Source organism: Panulirus ornatus, chromosome 66 (assembly GCF_036320965.1).
Source record: "Panulirus ornatus isolate Po-2019 chromosome 66, ASM3632096v1, whole genome shotgun sequence".
Lineage (NCBI taxonomy): Eukaryota > Metazoa > Arthropoda > Malacostraca > Decapoda > Palinuridae > Panulirus > Panulirus ornatus.
The window spans coordinates 13,091,170-13,107,656 of record NC_092289.1 but is presented as its reverse complement, the minus strand read 5'-3'; the positions used below and the strand labels follow the sequence as shown (position 1 = coordinate 13,107,656).

At 38.7% G+C, this 16,487-nt stretch overlaps 1 protein-coding gene across 1 annotated transcript in view; it reads left to right on the top strand.

Moving 5' to 3' along the window:
• Window positions 1-16,487, top strand: part of LOC139746889 (methionine aminopeptidase 1) — a 40,723-nt gene that overhangs the window by 11,845 nt on the left and 12,391 nt on the right. The window contains exons 4-6 of the mRNA XM_071658545.1: window positions 4,855-5,030; window positions 7,925-8,147; window positions 15,807-15,938. Coding sequence (XP_071514646.1) covers window positions 4,855-5,030; window positions 7,925-8,147; window positions 15,807-15,938 — 531 coding nt within the window. The remainder of the gene's footprint in view (window positions 1-4,854; window positions 5,031-7,924; window positions 8,148-15,806; window positions 15,939-16,487) is intronic.

The window sequence follows — 16,487 nt, the reverse complement described above, 5'->3', positions numbered from 1 at the left end:
GGTACGTTATTTGAAAACTGATTGATATCTGTGGTAATTTCTTGTAGGTATATGTACATATTATACTGCTTTTCTGTACATGTAAATTAGAAATTTACTATGAGTATCACCTTCATATCATGGCAAACTCTTAAGGCTTGCTTTGTGCCTCCACATTATTGTCCATCCATCATAAGAGTCACAAACCTGTTTTAGGAAAGATATGTTTGATATGACTTGTAAGGTTCTCGTAAGATGCATTAGTCTGTATACTTAATTGAATGGCATAAATCTGTGGATTTTGCTTTAGTTATGCCCATATAAAAAGGACCAATCTGGAATTTAACCTGGCTCATAACTTAAGAATATTCCATCTTTGCCTTTGGAACTTGATACGTTTTTGATACTTTTGAAACAATAGTTAAACAACTTTTTAAGTTCACTTATAGCCACATAGCTGCGATACAGAGGACACATTTTTCAAGGAACATCCTTCTAGTTGAGTTGCTTGCATAACTTGGCAGACTCACAAATGCCTTTAATCTGTCATACATCTCACAAGGGTGTGCATATATATGGCAAACCTCTGGAACTACTGTTCGAGCTGGTACTTGAGAAAGGCTTTCTTCAAAACAGATATTACCGAAGTTGGAGACAGCATGGTTTTAGGGAAAGGTCATGTGCAATGAACATCTTAGATTTCTCCCAAAAGTGAGCTCTGTATTAGACAAATGGGAAGATATTTGACACTGCCACTTAAGAAGAGGATGAAAAGGTGGATCACTAGGCAGGAATAAGGGGAGATTTACTCATTGGGTTGATTATCTTAGTGGAAAAGAACATGGGACAGGTCAAAGAAGCCTGCTCAAAATGGGTGGGTCAAATTTGGAGTGCTGCAGGGATCTGACTATGTTAACAGGTGATGCAAAACTCATGAGAGAAGCAACATGTACGGAGGACAGACTACAGTTGATCTGAAACATGGTTATTGAAGTTAAGCCTGAGTAATATGATCTGATTAGGATGGATCACCGCAAAAGAAGGCCTTGATATGATTACCATCTAGCAGGAAAGAGGTGCAGAAAGACGTGCTTGAGAAAGATTGGGGAATTGATATCATCCCTAATCAAAGAGACTAACTGTCTGCCAGCAAATATTAGATATGTACTGAAGTTCCTGGATAGAGAAATATTTGGCAAACTGTTCATAATGTACATAAGGTCAGAACTAGAATATGCTTCTCAAGCTTGGTCACCACACTTAAAGAAGCACAAAGAACTAATAGAAAAGGTCCGATGGAGAGCAGCAAAGATAGTACCAGAATTAATGGTGCTGAGTTATAGGGGAAGGATTATAAGTCATAAATTTGTACTAGAAGAGAAAAGAGTGAGGGGTGACCTGACCGTATCCTTTTAGATTTTTAGAACATTGATGATGTAGACAATGAATGGCTGTTCGAGACATCTATGATAGAGCATCCAGAAGACATACCATGAAATTGATCATGAATCTTAAGAAAGATGTGAAGTACTTTTATAGTTTAAAAGTGGTTAAAAAGATTTAAATAAATGGTAATGGTAAATCTGACAGCATGCAGAAATTTAAGAGGTTGTATGATAGTAGAGAGTATTCAAAAGATATGCTCCAAGAGTGTAAAACTCCCCTTACAGTACAAATAGGTAATTACAACAGGAAATTCTAAATGCCTTACCTAAGTCTTTTTTCCTGTTTTCTGGAACATGTCTACCTTCTCTTTTACATCTGGCTCATCTATTTATGTTATACCCATCTGCTTTGTTTTGACAGAACTTTGCCAACAAATTACAGCACAAGTGGCAATGTACTTACGTTTTTTTCCTCAAAAGTTAGTACTGCTACATTATTGTCATTTTGAAGATTTCAAAACACACAGATTGCTTTGTGTCTTTATCTTCCACCCCAGCCTCTTGGGATTGGATGTTTATTTATGTGCTGTTACTTATTTTTATTGTTAACCATAGATATGGTGTATTCAGTTTCATTGAGAAAAGTAAGTTCATACATGATGCATTAGATACAGCTGCAGAAAAAACTAATAGATAAGACAGGTTCACTCTGTATATATGAATGTTCTGTTTTATGTACTTGAAGCCAGGTTACTTGGCTAGTGACATGTTCACTATTAAGCCTATAAATAGAATCTGTTTACAGATGACTTTTGCTGAATTCTTATGAAATCCTTCTTATCCTGGAACTAAAGTGTCATTCTCTTATAGACAGTCTCATTTTGATGATGCAGTTGATGAAGCATCATTTTGTAATCAAGAACTTTGTGCATCCAGTGAACTGTGGTGGATGTCATTCATTTTCATATTTGTCTTTTTTTTTTGTTCGTTTATTCCTTGCCATGCAGTGCCGTTTCCAGTCCTCATTATCATTTAGTGTATTTCTGTATGATATTTAAGTCACATAACTAGCAGATCCCTAGAACATCCTAGCTAGCCACATGAATTTTCAGCATTACTTTTCTTTTTCATTTGATATGTGATGTGTGTGCATATTTATTTCAGTCATCATTAAGGATTCTTATTATGATTTAACCTTTAAAAGGAGAGAGCTAAGAAAATATAGATGGGTCCCCAGGATGGATGGTTACTGATCTATCCATCTATATCTCTAATGCTTGTTCCCTTTTGGAACTCTCTCAAGGTGGTGGCCTCAGCAGAACTCTCCTTAACTGGTAAACTCCATCATCACTTCTTAACCTTTAGTGCCTCACCTTTAATAGGCCACTGGCTGAGGACATCTTGAGCACAGTGTTGTCAGAGGCTCCTACTTTATGTTCCTACTTAACATTCCAACCCTCTACTTTACCTAATGCTTCCAGTTACTGTTCCTGTCTACTAATACTATCTATTGCTCCTACCATTTTACCTAAAGGTGGGGTGAGCACTTGCCACAGAAAAATGTAGGAGTTAGAAAGAATGAGTTGTGAGAGTTAAGTCAAGTGTTATGTGTGACATTGTGAGACAAGGACAGACCGTATGTTTGTGGACAGTGCCAGTAGTCCACATTTGGGTGAAGCTGAAGTAAAGACAGCTATGTGGGTCAGAGGAGAGAAGTTTGACAGCCACTGAAGTGCTGGCTCACTCCACAGCCAATACTGACACAGATTAGTTGTTTTTGTTGCTTTACTGCTATTTGAACTCGGCACTGATTTATTGACAGTTCCGTCCCTGTACTTTCATGTATTATACATGTAATGTTTGTGTAATGTATGGGAAGTTCACAGAGGTGCACAGTTCAATATATAATATATGTATGTTTTCATCACGCATGCAAGTACTAATGAAGTGTACAAAATAACAGTTGGACATCAGTCAATTTCTGACCATTTTGCGGAAATGACCACACAAATTGTTGCATGGCCAGTCTTACCATCAGATCATATCTTTACATTGTGTAACCAGGCTGTTCCTACTCATAGGCCAGGCCCTCCTGAGGCTTCAGAAAGTCTTGCAAAATTTTTATCATGTATAGAAATTGATAAGAAATTACTTGTTCCCTTCCATGTTATAACAAAAAGCTCTCTAGCCAGGTCTGAGTATTTGTGGACAAACAGACACTAAAACCTCAGTTGACTTAGTTCGAGGACCAAATATGAAACCACTGACTAGATACTTTGTTGGTTTTAAAGTGAACAATTGTGGACTATCTTCTAGATAAATGAATGGAGATAATGCTTGAGCACTGGACAACACAATTTCCTTTGTTGAAAGTGCAACCAATATTGTTTGTGGTTGTAAGGTTCATTTTGCAAAATTCCCCTTTTTTTCTGCTTAAAATTCCTTACCTTTGCTAGCTGTGTTCTTTTTTGTTTGACAAGGTTGGTAGCTCTGCTAATAGGTAATAGATACACAGACTTTTCTCAGTGCCAACAGTTCAACATCAACTTTTTTTTATGTTGAAGACACCAGTCACTGATGTAATTGGAGCATACTATAAATACATGCCAGGGGTCATACCTTCCCCATTGTGTTACATGGGTAACTGACCCTCTCAGATTCTTTCTTGGTTCTGATCATTGTTGCCTGTGACCCAAGGCATGTCTGTATACTGATAAGAGTACCTTTGAAGTTAAATGGTGGGGATGCGTCACACCATATAAGCACACTTGGAATATCATTTAATACCATTGATTGTACAATTCCCCACATTGTTTCATAGGTACCTGACACTCCATATTTTTTATTGATGCTGATTTTAGGTGCATGTGACAAAAGGCATGCCTGATTTTAGGTGTTTGTGATGGAAGGCATCCTTTTGCACTGAAACAGCACTCCTGCTGGTTTAGATGAAGGAGGGAAGAAGAAAACCATTCAAGTTAGTTTGGATTGATTGCAAGAATTGTTTTTGACATTATGGATGAATTTATACCATTTGAATTAAGATAGTTCAGTAGGATGAAAGAATCCTTTTTTTTTCTAAAATCTTGTTTAAACATCATAAAAAGATGTACAAGGGGCCCCAAGTTATCAAAATGGGTTACATTCCTGACCCTTTTCATTAGCTGAATTAGTCATAAATTTGGAAAATATAAAGAAGTGCACAAAATTGAATACCTATACCTGAACATCATTATAAGCAACAATTAATGAAAAAAAGATACAAATTTAAGTAGTCCCTTGTTTGTGAATATGAATAATTGATTGTATGTTATCCTGAGAATTATTGTTTTCATGGAGCTCGTTTGTAATACAGGTGTTCATAGATTGGATACTTGTAAGTCGGGGACCCCCTATATATGACTTGCATGAAGTATAGTTATGCCTTTTCTTTTGCAGATTTTATTTAGCTGAACAATTAAGATAACCTTTTTTTTTTTTGTCTTCAAAGGTAGCTTACGACCATATCCACAAAGCAGCAAGAGAGAAGTTCCTTCTTCTATAGGTAGACCAGACTATGCAGATGATCCAAATGGTTTTCCTCACTCAGAGCAGAAGCTCCGAGGGTCTACTAATATCAAGTGCCTTTCTGATGAAGAGATAGAGGGAATGAGAGAGGCATGCAAGGTATAGTGTCAGAAATTTGTAGCTCACTTTGGTTTTAACTTTTTTTTTTTTCTTTCCTGTGTTGAAGGCTCCACATCAAGTCCCCATCAAGGCTGGGCTTTATTTGAAATATAGAGATGAATATGAAAGGGAAAATGAAGAGACAAGTGAAAGTATTTACGAACTTTGGAGGAAGTGAAATACCTGTCTTTTGATACGTGCCAGGTCATAGTCATTGGGAAAGATATGAGAAGGTAGAGAGTTCTAAAGCTTTAAGATGTAGGGAAAGAAACAGTTATCAAAACTGCCCATCCTTGAGCTGCAAACGGCCATGCGGTAATCAAATGATGCAACAGTCCGCTGAGTATTGCTTGGTCTACCTAGTGGTGGGGCACACAAGCAACCAGCTCTGGGGAGCCAAAGACCTGAATTGTACCTATAGAAGAGGGAAAGTGAATGAACATTGCAGCATAGAGCAAGAGGATGAAGTTTGGAAGTTATCCTGGGAGAGTTTAGTAGTTGGACTACTTATGGCTCAACCCTGTTAAGGAAAAATGCAGACCTAGTACCACCTCAGATGTGAAAGCAGTGCTCCATACAAGGATGAATCAATCCTTTGTATAAATGGAGCAACTGTTCTGAAGTAAAGAAGTTTCGACATCTAAACGGGATACCCAATTTCTTAGAGGCAGACTTGGCCATTCCCCTATTTTAGGGTTTCCAAGAAAGACTGGATGTTACAGCAATACCAAGTATGGTCATTGAGTCAAGAGGTGGAATTACAGAACCATCAAATGAGGGAGGAAAGTTAAGGAGTTTTCAATAGAGAGATGGGTAGAAACTGGGTCTTGGAGGCATTAACTTGACCAGATTTTGTTTACCCCTCTGAGCTATCCTGTCCAGGTCTGAGTTTATTGAAGAAGCTATGTCACAGCAAGATGCAGATTGAGTGAGAGAAGAAGGATGGACCAGTGGTGAAAAACAGACCCAGAATATTAGGAGAGTGGTCACAATGGTCAGAAATATGGGTAGATTGGGAAATAATTTGCTTTAAATCATTGAGAACAGAGAATCTATATGGGAAGAATTCTACCATTCCCCATGGTGAGTATTGAAATCTCTGAGGTAGAGTATTTTGGCTTGCAGTGAGAGGATGCCAGAGTCTCATGGTAGGAGTTTAGATAGACAAAAAAAGATATAAGATTTGTAGAATTAGGAGAGCCGTAGATGAAACGAAGGAAAAGTGTGGTAGTTGGGAGGCATACCTTAAGCCACATAACATCAAAATCTGGGGATTGAAGGTCCTTGAGGTGTGAAACACTGTTGATTTGTTGATGTTCGAGTAAGCACAAATACCACCTTTGAACCAGAATCATGAGTGGAGAAAATATAATTGAGTATGAAAGAGGGATGGGTGAGAACTTCATAAAACAACTGTGTCTCAGAGAGAAGTAAGTTATTAGGAGAGGTACAAGACATGGTGTTCAGCATAGGAGAGCTTTAGTGGAGACACCACAAATGTTGATATAGTGAATAGAAAAAGAGGAAAGTCTAAGAGAGAGGGAAAGGTCTTGGGAGGGGCCAGTACTACAACTGGCAGAGCCCTCCCTCTCGTTGGCATTAGAGTCAGGCAGAAACCATGAGATTCTTGACCTCCATGATGCCAGGGACTAGGGGCCATAGATTTATTGGGCTCTGTCAAGATTATATTCAGAAATATACTTAGATATGCTTAAAAATTATGAGGAAGTGGGATGCTGGAGAGGGAGGTTAATGTTGGACAAGGAGAGTTTTTGGGAGGAATGGTACCCATGAAAATACTTTCCTTAAATGCTCATATTTTCAGATTATTGTTTGTTTGCAAAAGTATGTTGAAAATTATCACAGTGGTAAAAACACAATACCACAAGGGGTTATGTGAACTTGCTTACTTGCTCAGTGACCTCCACTTCCTCGTTTTGAATGCCAATATTATAATCTATAGGACTCTCGTACAATCTTTGTAAAATGTGTTAAGAATAAAAATCTTTATCCTCATCTGTCTGTCTATCTCTTTTTGTTTTACAAATTATTAAATGAATTTGGAGGAATGCAGTTGTAGAACAGTTAGAAAAACTGATGAAAATAGAGATACTACAGTAATATGAGCTGATGAATGATGTCATGTTATGGTATGTTACCACTTGACATCAACATTGTACAGTATACCTTAAATGACAATTTTAGCGAATGAAATTGGTGAAAAATAAATCATTCACATTGATTTGGTCACAAAAGTGACTAGAGGTATTGGAAATAAACATGGAATGTGGATAAAAGAGTTATAGCACTATATTCACAAGCCAGCCCTTCTAGCACCTGACTTCAGTACTTACAGTAAATTGACAGGGTTTAAATCTGGTGCATGAATGATTGTCTTTAAATGTCTGTAAATATTGTAGTTAAAGATTCATACCAAGAAGACTTGCAGTATTTAATGACATCTCAGTGGTGTGTTAAATGGTGAAAATTGAAGGCTTGTGTTAAGATGAAAATTTAGATACATTTTCAGCAGGGCAGTTGACAAATGACATCAAATCTGCAGCAGGGGCATGTTGGTAGGGAGGAGGTTCTTGGAAGGAAGAGCCTAGAGCTGAAGTTTGTTGAGGAGCAATTAGAATGATGATAAGGGAAGAGGGTGTTTGTGAGGGGAGGAGGAATGAGATTATTAGGAAGGGAGGATTGTTGGTGAGGAAGTGGGATGCTGGAGAGTGAGGTTTATGTTGGACAAGGAGACTTTTTAAGAGGGGTGGTACCTATGAAAAGATTTTCCCTAAATGTTAAGGCCTTAAGGTCATAATCTGACCACCTTTTTTCATAATTATGTGATGAATATTATTTCCCTTACAGATGTCTAAAGTTTTGATTTGTTTTAGCTGGCTCGAGAAGTTCTTGATGAGGGAGTAAAGGTGGCAGCCATTGGTATAACAACAGATGAAATAGATCGTATTATACATGAAGCTGCGGTAGAAAGAGAATGTTACCCTTCACCACTGAACTATCATGGTTTCCCAAAATCCTGCTGTACCTCTGTCAATGAAGTTATCTGTCATGGTATCCCTGATATGAGGTTGTTACAAAATGGAGATATATGTAATAGTAAGTACAAGTTTATGTTACTGTGAGTTATTGTTGTAATGATGGTGAAAGAGAGTAAATGCTTATATATAGTAATGTAATTATTTCTCTGAGGCATACATCCAATTATGCTGTAAAAGCAGAAATGATATCATAGAGTTTATTTTATATATGTATGTGTCTTTCCTTTTTCACTTTTTCTTTAATGCATATCTTTACAGGTTACTAAAGTAGCTCTTTTTATTCACTGTGCAGTTCATGAAGGATACTTACATGCCAGTCACATCTAGTCAGAATACCTAGATGCTGACTTGGAAAGCCTTGCTTCCCAAAACAGTATTAGCACTCCCAAACAGCTTCTTTCTGTGGCCCTGAAAAGTAACTTTAACACCTGTGCGTGGATGACTCTCATGTGCACCATCCATAATAATTAAGCTGGTGAAAACAAATTTTCTTCAGAAGCTTTCAGAATTTAACAAAAATCCATTTTTCATTTTATATATTTTTGGATCTATGGGTATGTGTCATGGTACGAAGTGTGCACCAACCTTTCCTGTGCATTGTCTGGCCATTCCACATGTCTTGAGTTCATTTGGCCACTTCATGATGTGCTTTCTCCACACAATGCTCAAAAGTATTGTAATTAATGTTATGACAACGATCAACAAACTTACTTTTAATGGTGATTTTGATATAAGATTTATTACTGGTATTTGATATTATTGAACAGTTGTTTATGAACAAATGCATGTAGAGAAGATAGTGCAAGACCAAAACTGCATCACATATTGATAATTATCAAAATCATTTGCATGCATGTGCATATCAACAAACTCACTTCTTAATGGTGGCGATGTTATGATATTTACTGTTTAGTGAATATAACATTTTAGAGCAGAGCTGTCATACATAAACAAGTACATGTAAAAAAAAAGAGAATGTAAAAAAGTGTCAGATTGATGATTACCATAAGCATTTACACATTAGAAGTACAGTAGTACACTCAATAAACTTGTTGTAAAGATGTGATAGTAAGATTTACTGCTTGTTGTATATGATTTAAAGTTATGATTAATGAACAGGCACATGTTAACTGTGTAGATAAAGAAGAGCATCACATATTGCTAATCATTGTAAACATTTACACACTAGTAGTTGCATGCATCTCAACAAACTCGCCTCATAAGCTCATTATGATATGGTGATTTTTACCTTGGAACCAGGATATTCTCCCAGACATTTTGTCACAAGTTGTAGGACCAAAATTATGCAGTCAAAATGTTACAAGTCAAGTTACTGACGTAGTAGCCTGTGGTGGTTTCTTTTGTTGCTGGAAAGGCAAAGAAATTAGTTCTACTCTCCACAGTACCCTGACAACCACTATTGTAAGTGCACTGATGTTCACCTGAAAGCTGTGCGTGCAGTCACCCGTAAAGATAATTCATATGTTTTTCGATGACCTGAGTTATTAGTAGGAACAGTTATGATATGTATCAGTTGTTGAGGCAAGTGGAAAAGAGAGGTGTGAGAAACATGAAGAAATATTTGACATGGATTTTAGCAAGAGAACTTGAGAAGGTCTGTAAGGTAAGCATCGTATCTGAACTCGTGCTTTTGTGAGAGATTGCATAACAACTCTGCCTCTTTTTCTCTTTATGTATGCCTCTTTTTCTCTTTATGTAACCTAAGGATAATGGAGGATTTTTGTAACAGAAGATAATAAAGAGTTAGAATAGTTCCAAGGAGAAACACTACCAGCAACTTCCCCACATGTGCCAACCACTCAATGTACCCTCACTTATTTTGTGAAAGGTGTAATATTTTTACTTGTATTTCCTTCATATTTTTACCTGTATTTCCTACCAGTACTGTATGTATGAAATATGAGTGCTTATGAAAATCGAGTTACCCTGGGATAGGGGAGAAAGAATACTTCCCATATATTCCCTGTGTGTCATAGAACGCAACTAAGATGGGTGGGAGCGAGGGGGCTGGAAATCCTCCCCTCCTGTTGCATTTTTCCAAAAGAGGGAACTGAAAAGGGGGCCAAGTGAGGACTTTACCCTCTAAGTAAGGCTCAGTCATCTGTTTTTGATATCAGCTCACTAATGTGGGAAATGGCTTACATGTATGAAAAGAATGAAATTAGGGTGTTCTGTATGAAGAATGAAACAAATTCTTTATCCTCCCAATGCTTGCGAGTCAGTGTCTGTCACCATGAATTTTAGTCTGAAAGATTTAGTATTTCTTGATGTATTCAAGTTATTAACCACCAGCAGTATACCTGTGTATCATTAAATTTTAGGGAGAATAAAAAGATGTTCTGGAAGGAGGTAAATAAAGTGCGTAAGACAAGGGAGCAAATGGGAACTTCAGTGAAGGGTGCAAATGGGGAGGTGATAACAAGTAGTGGTGATGTGAGAAGGAGATGGAGTGAGTATTTTGAAGGTTTGTTGAATGTGTTTGATGATAGAGTGGCAGATGTGGGGTGTTTTGGTCGAGGTGGTGTGCAAAGTGAGAGGGTTAGGGAAAATGATTTGGTAAACAGAGAAGAGGTAGTAAAAGCTTTGCGGAAGATGAAAGCTGGCAAGGCAGCAGGTTTGGATGGTATTGCAGTGGAATCTATTAAAAAAGGGGGTGACTGTATTGTTGACTGGTAGGTAAGGTTATTTAATGTATGTATGACTCATGGTGAGGTGCCTGAGGATTGGCAGAATGCGTGCATAGTGCCATTGTACAAAGGCAAGGGGGATAAGAGTGAGTGCTCAAATTACAGAGGTATAAGTTTGTTGAGTATTCCTGGTAAATTATATGGGAGAGTATTGATTGAGAGGGTGAAGGCATGTACAGAGCATCAGATTGGGGAAGAGCAGTGTGGTTTCAGAAGTGGTAGAGGATGTGTGGATCAGGTGTTTGCTTTGAAGAATGTATGTGAGAAATACTTAGAAAAGCAAATGGATTTGTATGTAGCATTTATGGATCTGGAGAAGGCATATGATAGAGTTGATAGAGATGCTCTGTGGAAGGTATTAAGAATATATGGTGTGGGAGGCAAGTTGTTAGAAGCAGTGAAAAGTTTTTATCGAGGATGTAAAGCATGTGTACGTGTAGGAAGAGAGGAAAGTGATTGGTTCTCAGTGAATGTAGGTTTGCAGCAGGGGTGTGTGATGTCTCCATGGTTGTTTGATTTGTTTATGGATGGGGTTGTTAGGGAGGTGAATGCAAGAGTTTTGGAAAGAGGGGCAAGTATGAAGTCTGTTGGGGATGAGAGAGCTTGAGAAGTGAGTCAGTTGTTGTTCGCTGATGATACAGCGCTGGTGGCTGATTCATGTGAGAAACTGCAGAAGCTGGTGACTGAGTTTGGTAAAGTGTGTGAAAGAAGAAAGTTAAGAGTAAATGTGAATAAGAGCAAGGTTATTAGGTACAGTAGGGTTGAGGGTCAAGTCAATTGGGAGGTGAGTTTGAATGGAGAAAAAGTGGAGGAAGTGAAGTGTTTTAGATATCTGGGAGTGGATCTGGCAGTGGATGGAACCATGGAAGCGGAAGTGGATCATAGGGTGGGGGAGGGGGCGAAAATTCTGGGAGCCTTGAAGAATGTGTGGAAGTCGAGAACATTATCTCGGAAAGCAAAAATGGGTATGTTTGAAGGAATAGTGGTTCCAACAATGTTGTATGGTTGCGAGGCGTGGGCTATGGATAGAGTTGTGCGCAGGAGGATGGATGTGCTGGAAATGAGATGTTTGAGGACAATGTGTGGTGTGAGGTGGTTTGATCGAGTAAGTAACGTAAGGGTAAGAGAGATGTGTGGAAATAAAAAGAGCGTGGTTGAGAGAGCAGAAGAGGGTGTTTTGAAATGGTTTGGGCACATGGAGAGAATGAGTGAGGAAAGATTGACCAAGAGGATATATGTGTCGGAGGTGGAGGGAACGAGGAGAAGAGGGAGACCAAATTGGAGGTGGAAAGATGGAGTGAAAAAGATTTTGTGTGATCGGGGCCTGAACATGCAGGAGGGTGAAAGGAGGGCAAGGAATAGAGTGAATTGGAGCGATGTGGTATACCGGGATTGATGTGCTGTCAGTGGATTGAATCAGGGCATGTGAAGCGTCTGGGGTAAACCATGGAAAGCTGTGTAGGTATGTATATTTGCGTGTGTGGACGTATGTATATACATGTGTATGGGGATGGGTTGGGCCATTTCTTTCGTCTGTTTCCTTGCGCTACCTCGCAAACGCGGGAGACCGACAAAAAAAAAAAAAAAAAAGTGCAAATGGAAAACAAGTTCAATAGAAACAAAGAAATATCACATCATCCTGTCATCTCAGGAGTTAACAGACACTTCATGCCCATCCTATCTAGGTGCTTAGCACTGGACTAAGCTAATTTAAAGGTAGTAACATACCATATTTACCCCACTGCCTGATGATTTTTTGGACCATGCCTTCCATTCAAAGGCTAAAGGTAATCCTTTTCTTTTTTTTTTTTTTTTTAGGTTTTTCTTAAAACCCTCTTCCTTCATGTAGATAAACTTTCTGGTGCTCGTATTGCTCTTTCTGTAATTGAATACTGTAGGTTTTGAAAATGAAAAACTATTTCTCTAAAGGCAGAGCTGTGTGAGCGTTGAATGAGTGGCCTTTCCCTTCCTTCCATATTTCCTGTTACAGAACCCATTTTTAAATTCAGGATGAGAATGCATGTGAAGAATTTCCAGGATTAAGTTTCCCTCCCCCTTCACCTCTCTATCCTTATCAGAAAACCAATCTTTATTTATTTTATTTATTTATTTTGCTTTGTCGCTGTCTCCCGCATTTGTGAGGTAGCACAAGGAAACAGACGAAAGAAATGGCCCAACCCACCCCCATACACATGTATATACATACACGTCCTCACACGCAAATATACATAGCTATACATCTTAATGTACACATATATATACACGCACAGACACATACATATATACCCATGCACACAATTCACACTGTCTGCCTTTATTCATTCCCATCGCCACCTCGCCACACATGGAATACCATTCCCCTCCCCCCTCACGTGTGCGAGGTAGCGCTAGGAAAAGACAACAAAGGCCCCATTCGTTCACACTCAGTATCTAGCTGTCATGCAATAATGCCCGTTACCACAGCTCCCTTTCCACCTCCAGGCCCCACTTAACTTTCCATGGTTTACCCTAGATGATTCACATGCCCTGATTCAATCCACTGACAGCACGTCAACCCCGGTATACCACATCGATCCAATTCACTCTATTCCTTGCCCGCCTTCCACCCTCCTGCATGTTCAGGCCCCGATCACTCAAAATCTTTTTCACTCCATCTTTCCACCTCCAATTTGGTCTCCCACTTCTCCTCGTTCCCTCCACCTCCGACACATATATCCTCTTGGTCAATCTTTCTTCACTCATTCTCTCCATGTGCCCAAACCATTTCAAAACACCCTCTTCTGCTCTCTCAACCACGCTCTTTTTATTTCCACACATCTCTCTTACCCTTACATTACTTACTCGATCAAACCACCTCACACCACATATTGTCCTCAAACATCTCATATCCAGCACATCCACCCTCCTGCGCACAACTCTATTATCCATAGCCCACGCCTCGCAACCATATAACATTGTTGGAACCACTATTCCTTCAAACATACCCATTTTTGCTTTCCGAAATAATGTTCTCGACTTCCAAACATTCTTCAAGGCTCTCAGGATTTTCGCCCCCTCCTCCACCCTATGATTCACTTCCGCTTCCATGATTCCATCCGCTGCCAGATCCACTCCCAGATATCTAAAACACTTTACTTCCTCCAGTTTTTCTCCATTCAAACTTACCTCCCAATTGACTTGACCTTCAACCCTACTGTACCTAATAACCTTGCTCTTATTCACATTTACTCTTAACTTTCTTCTTTCACACACTTTACCAAACTCAGTCACCAGCTTCTGCAGTTTCTTACATGAATCAGCCACCAGCGCTGTATCATCAGCGAACAACAACTGACTCACTTCTCAAGCTCTCTCATCCACAACAGACTGCATACTTGCCCCTCTTTCCAAAACTCTTGCATTTACCTCCCTAACAACCCCATCCATAAACAAATTAAACAACCATGGAGACATCACCCACCCCTGCCGCAAACCTACACTCACTGAGAACCAATCACTTTCCTCTCTTCCTACACGTACACATGCCTTACATCCTCGATAAAAACTTTTCACTGCTTCTAAGAACTTGCCTCCCACACCATATATTCTTAATACCTTCCACAGAGCATCTCTGTCAACTCTATCATATGCCTTCTCCAGATCCATAAATGCTACATACAAATCCATTTGCTTTTCTAAGTATTTCTCACATACATTCTTCAAAGCAAACACCTGATCCACACATCCTCTACCACTTCTGAAACCACACTGCTCTTCCCCACTCTGATGCTCTGTACATGCCTTCACCCTCTCAATCAATACCCTCCCATATAATTTACCAGGAATACTCAACAAACTTATACCTCTGTAATTTGAGCACTCACTCTTATCCCCTTTGCCTTTGTACAATGGCACTATGCATGCATTCCGCCAATCCTCAGGCACCTCACCATGAGTCATACATACATTAAATAACCTTACCAACCAGTCAACAATACAGTCACCCCCTTTTTTAATAGATTCCACTGCAATACCATCCAAACCTGCTGCCTTGCCGGCTTTCATCTTGCGCAAAGCTTTTACTACCTCTTCTCTGTTTACCAAATCATTTTCCCTAACCCTCTCACTTTGCACACCACCTTGACCAAAACACCCTATATCTGCCACTCTATCATCAAACACATTCAACAAACCTTCAAAATACTCACTCCATCTCCTTCTCACATCACCACTACTTGTTATCACTTCCCCATTAGTGCCCTTCACTGAAGTTCCCATTTGCTCCCTTGTCTTACACACTTTATTTACCTCCTTCCAGAACATCTTTTTATTCTCCCTAAAATTTAATGATACTCTTTCACCCCAACTCTCATTTGCCCACTTTCTCACCTCTTGCACCTTTCTCTTGACCTTCTGTCTCTTTCTTTTATACATCTCCCACACAATTGCATTTTTTCCCTGCAAAAATTGTCCAAATGCCTCTCTCTTCTCTTTCACTAATGCTCTTACTTCTTCATCCCACCACTCACTACCCTTTCTAATCAACCCACCTCTCATGCTTCTCATGCCACAAGCATCTTTTGCGCAATCCATCACTGCTTCCCTAAATACATCCCATTCCTCCCCCACTCCCCTTACTTCCATTGTTCTCACCTGTCTTTATACCAGATGATTATGTACCTGAGTTAGACACCAGTGATCATATGTCTGGGTGGTTTACCATATGATTGATCAACTCTTCATGCAGTTTATGATGGTCATATGGGAAGAATTCTCATTGTCTCCACCTGATTTTGTTTAGGGTGGACAGAAAATAGGCCTTGCTTCCAGATGCTCTGAGGGCCCTGCTGTTGGCGGCAAAATGATTTGTCATCCTTCGATTTTCATTTCAATTTATGATTATATGTTTTGAGCAGAAGCAGTCACTTTTAAGTGAGCATGACAGAAGTGTGAGTTAACTTTCCACAGTTGATATGCACGTATTTATTTTCCTAATGAGCCAGCAAATAAGCTTTTTATGTTATCCGCAGTTGATGTCACGGTTTTTCATCGAGGCTTTCATGGTGACTTGAATGAAACTCTGTTGATAGGAGAGGTTAGTAGTATAGCGAAAAATCTTGTCAAGACCACCTGGGAATGTCTACAAAAGTCAATTGAAATTGGTAAATATACCCTTTGATTTGTTTTTATTTACTTATAATCAGAAATTATTTAGCAAGGCAAGGATTCTTCCTCATAGATAGTATTCTTTTGTCAGGCAATTTTTATGACCTTCCTATTTTGAAAGCAGTATTTCATCGATATTACACTTACCTAATTCACTTGAGATTCTCATATGTTTTCTGTTATGTATTTTGTTCAGCACAATTCTAATTCTCTTGGTATTTCCATGTATTGTATGCTGTTTATTTTTTCTTGACTTAAAAATGATAGTATTCAAAGCAGAATTTCAGTATAAAGTCCATTTAAGATTTATGTGATCATAGGAAAAAAAATTGTAAATGAAATTTTTTTTGCCATATTACAAGCCATAAATTTTGAGTCGAATTATATCAGTAAGGAACTTCAGTAAACTGACCACAACTATCTTCTTATTGAAATAAGTTTTCAAATCATGTTTGGCACTTATGTTGGTGAATGATTGAATAAGCAATTTTGAATAATTGTTTGTTATTAAGCTTTTTCTGTATAATAAGTATTAATTTTTTTGC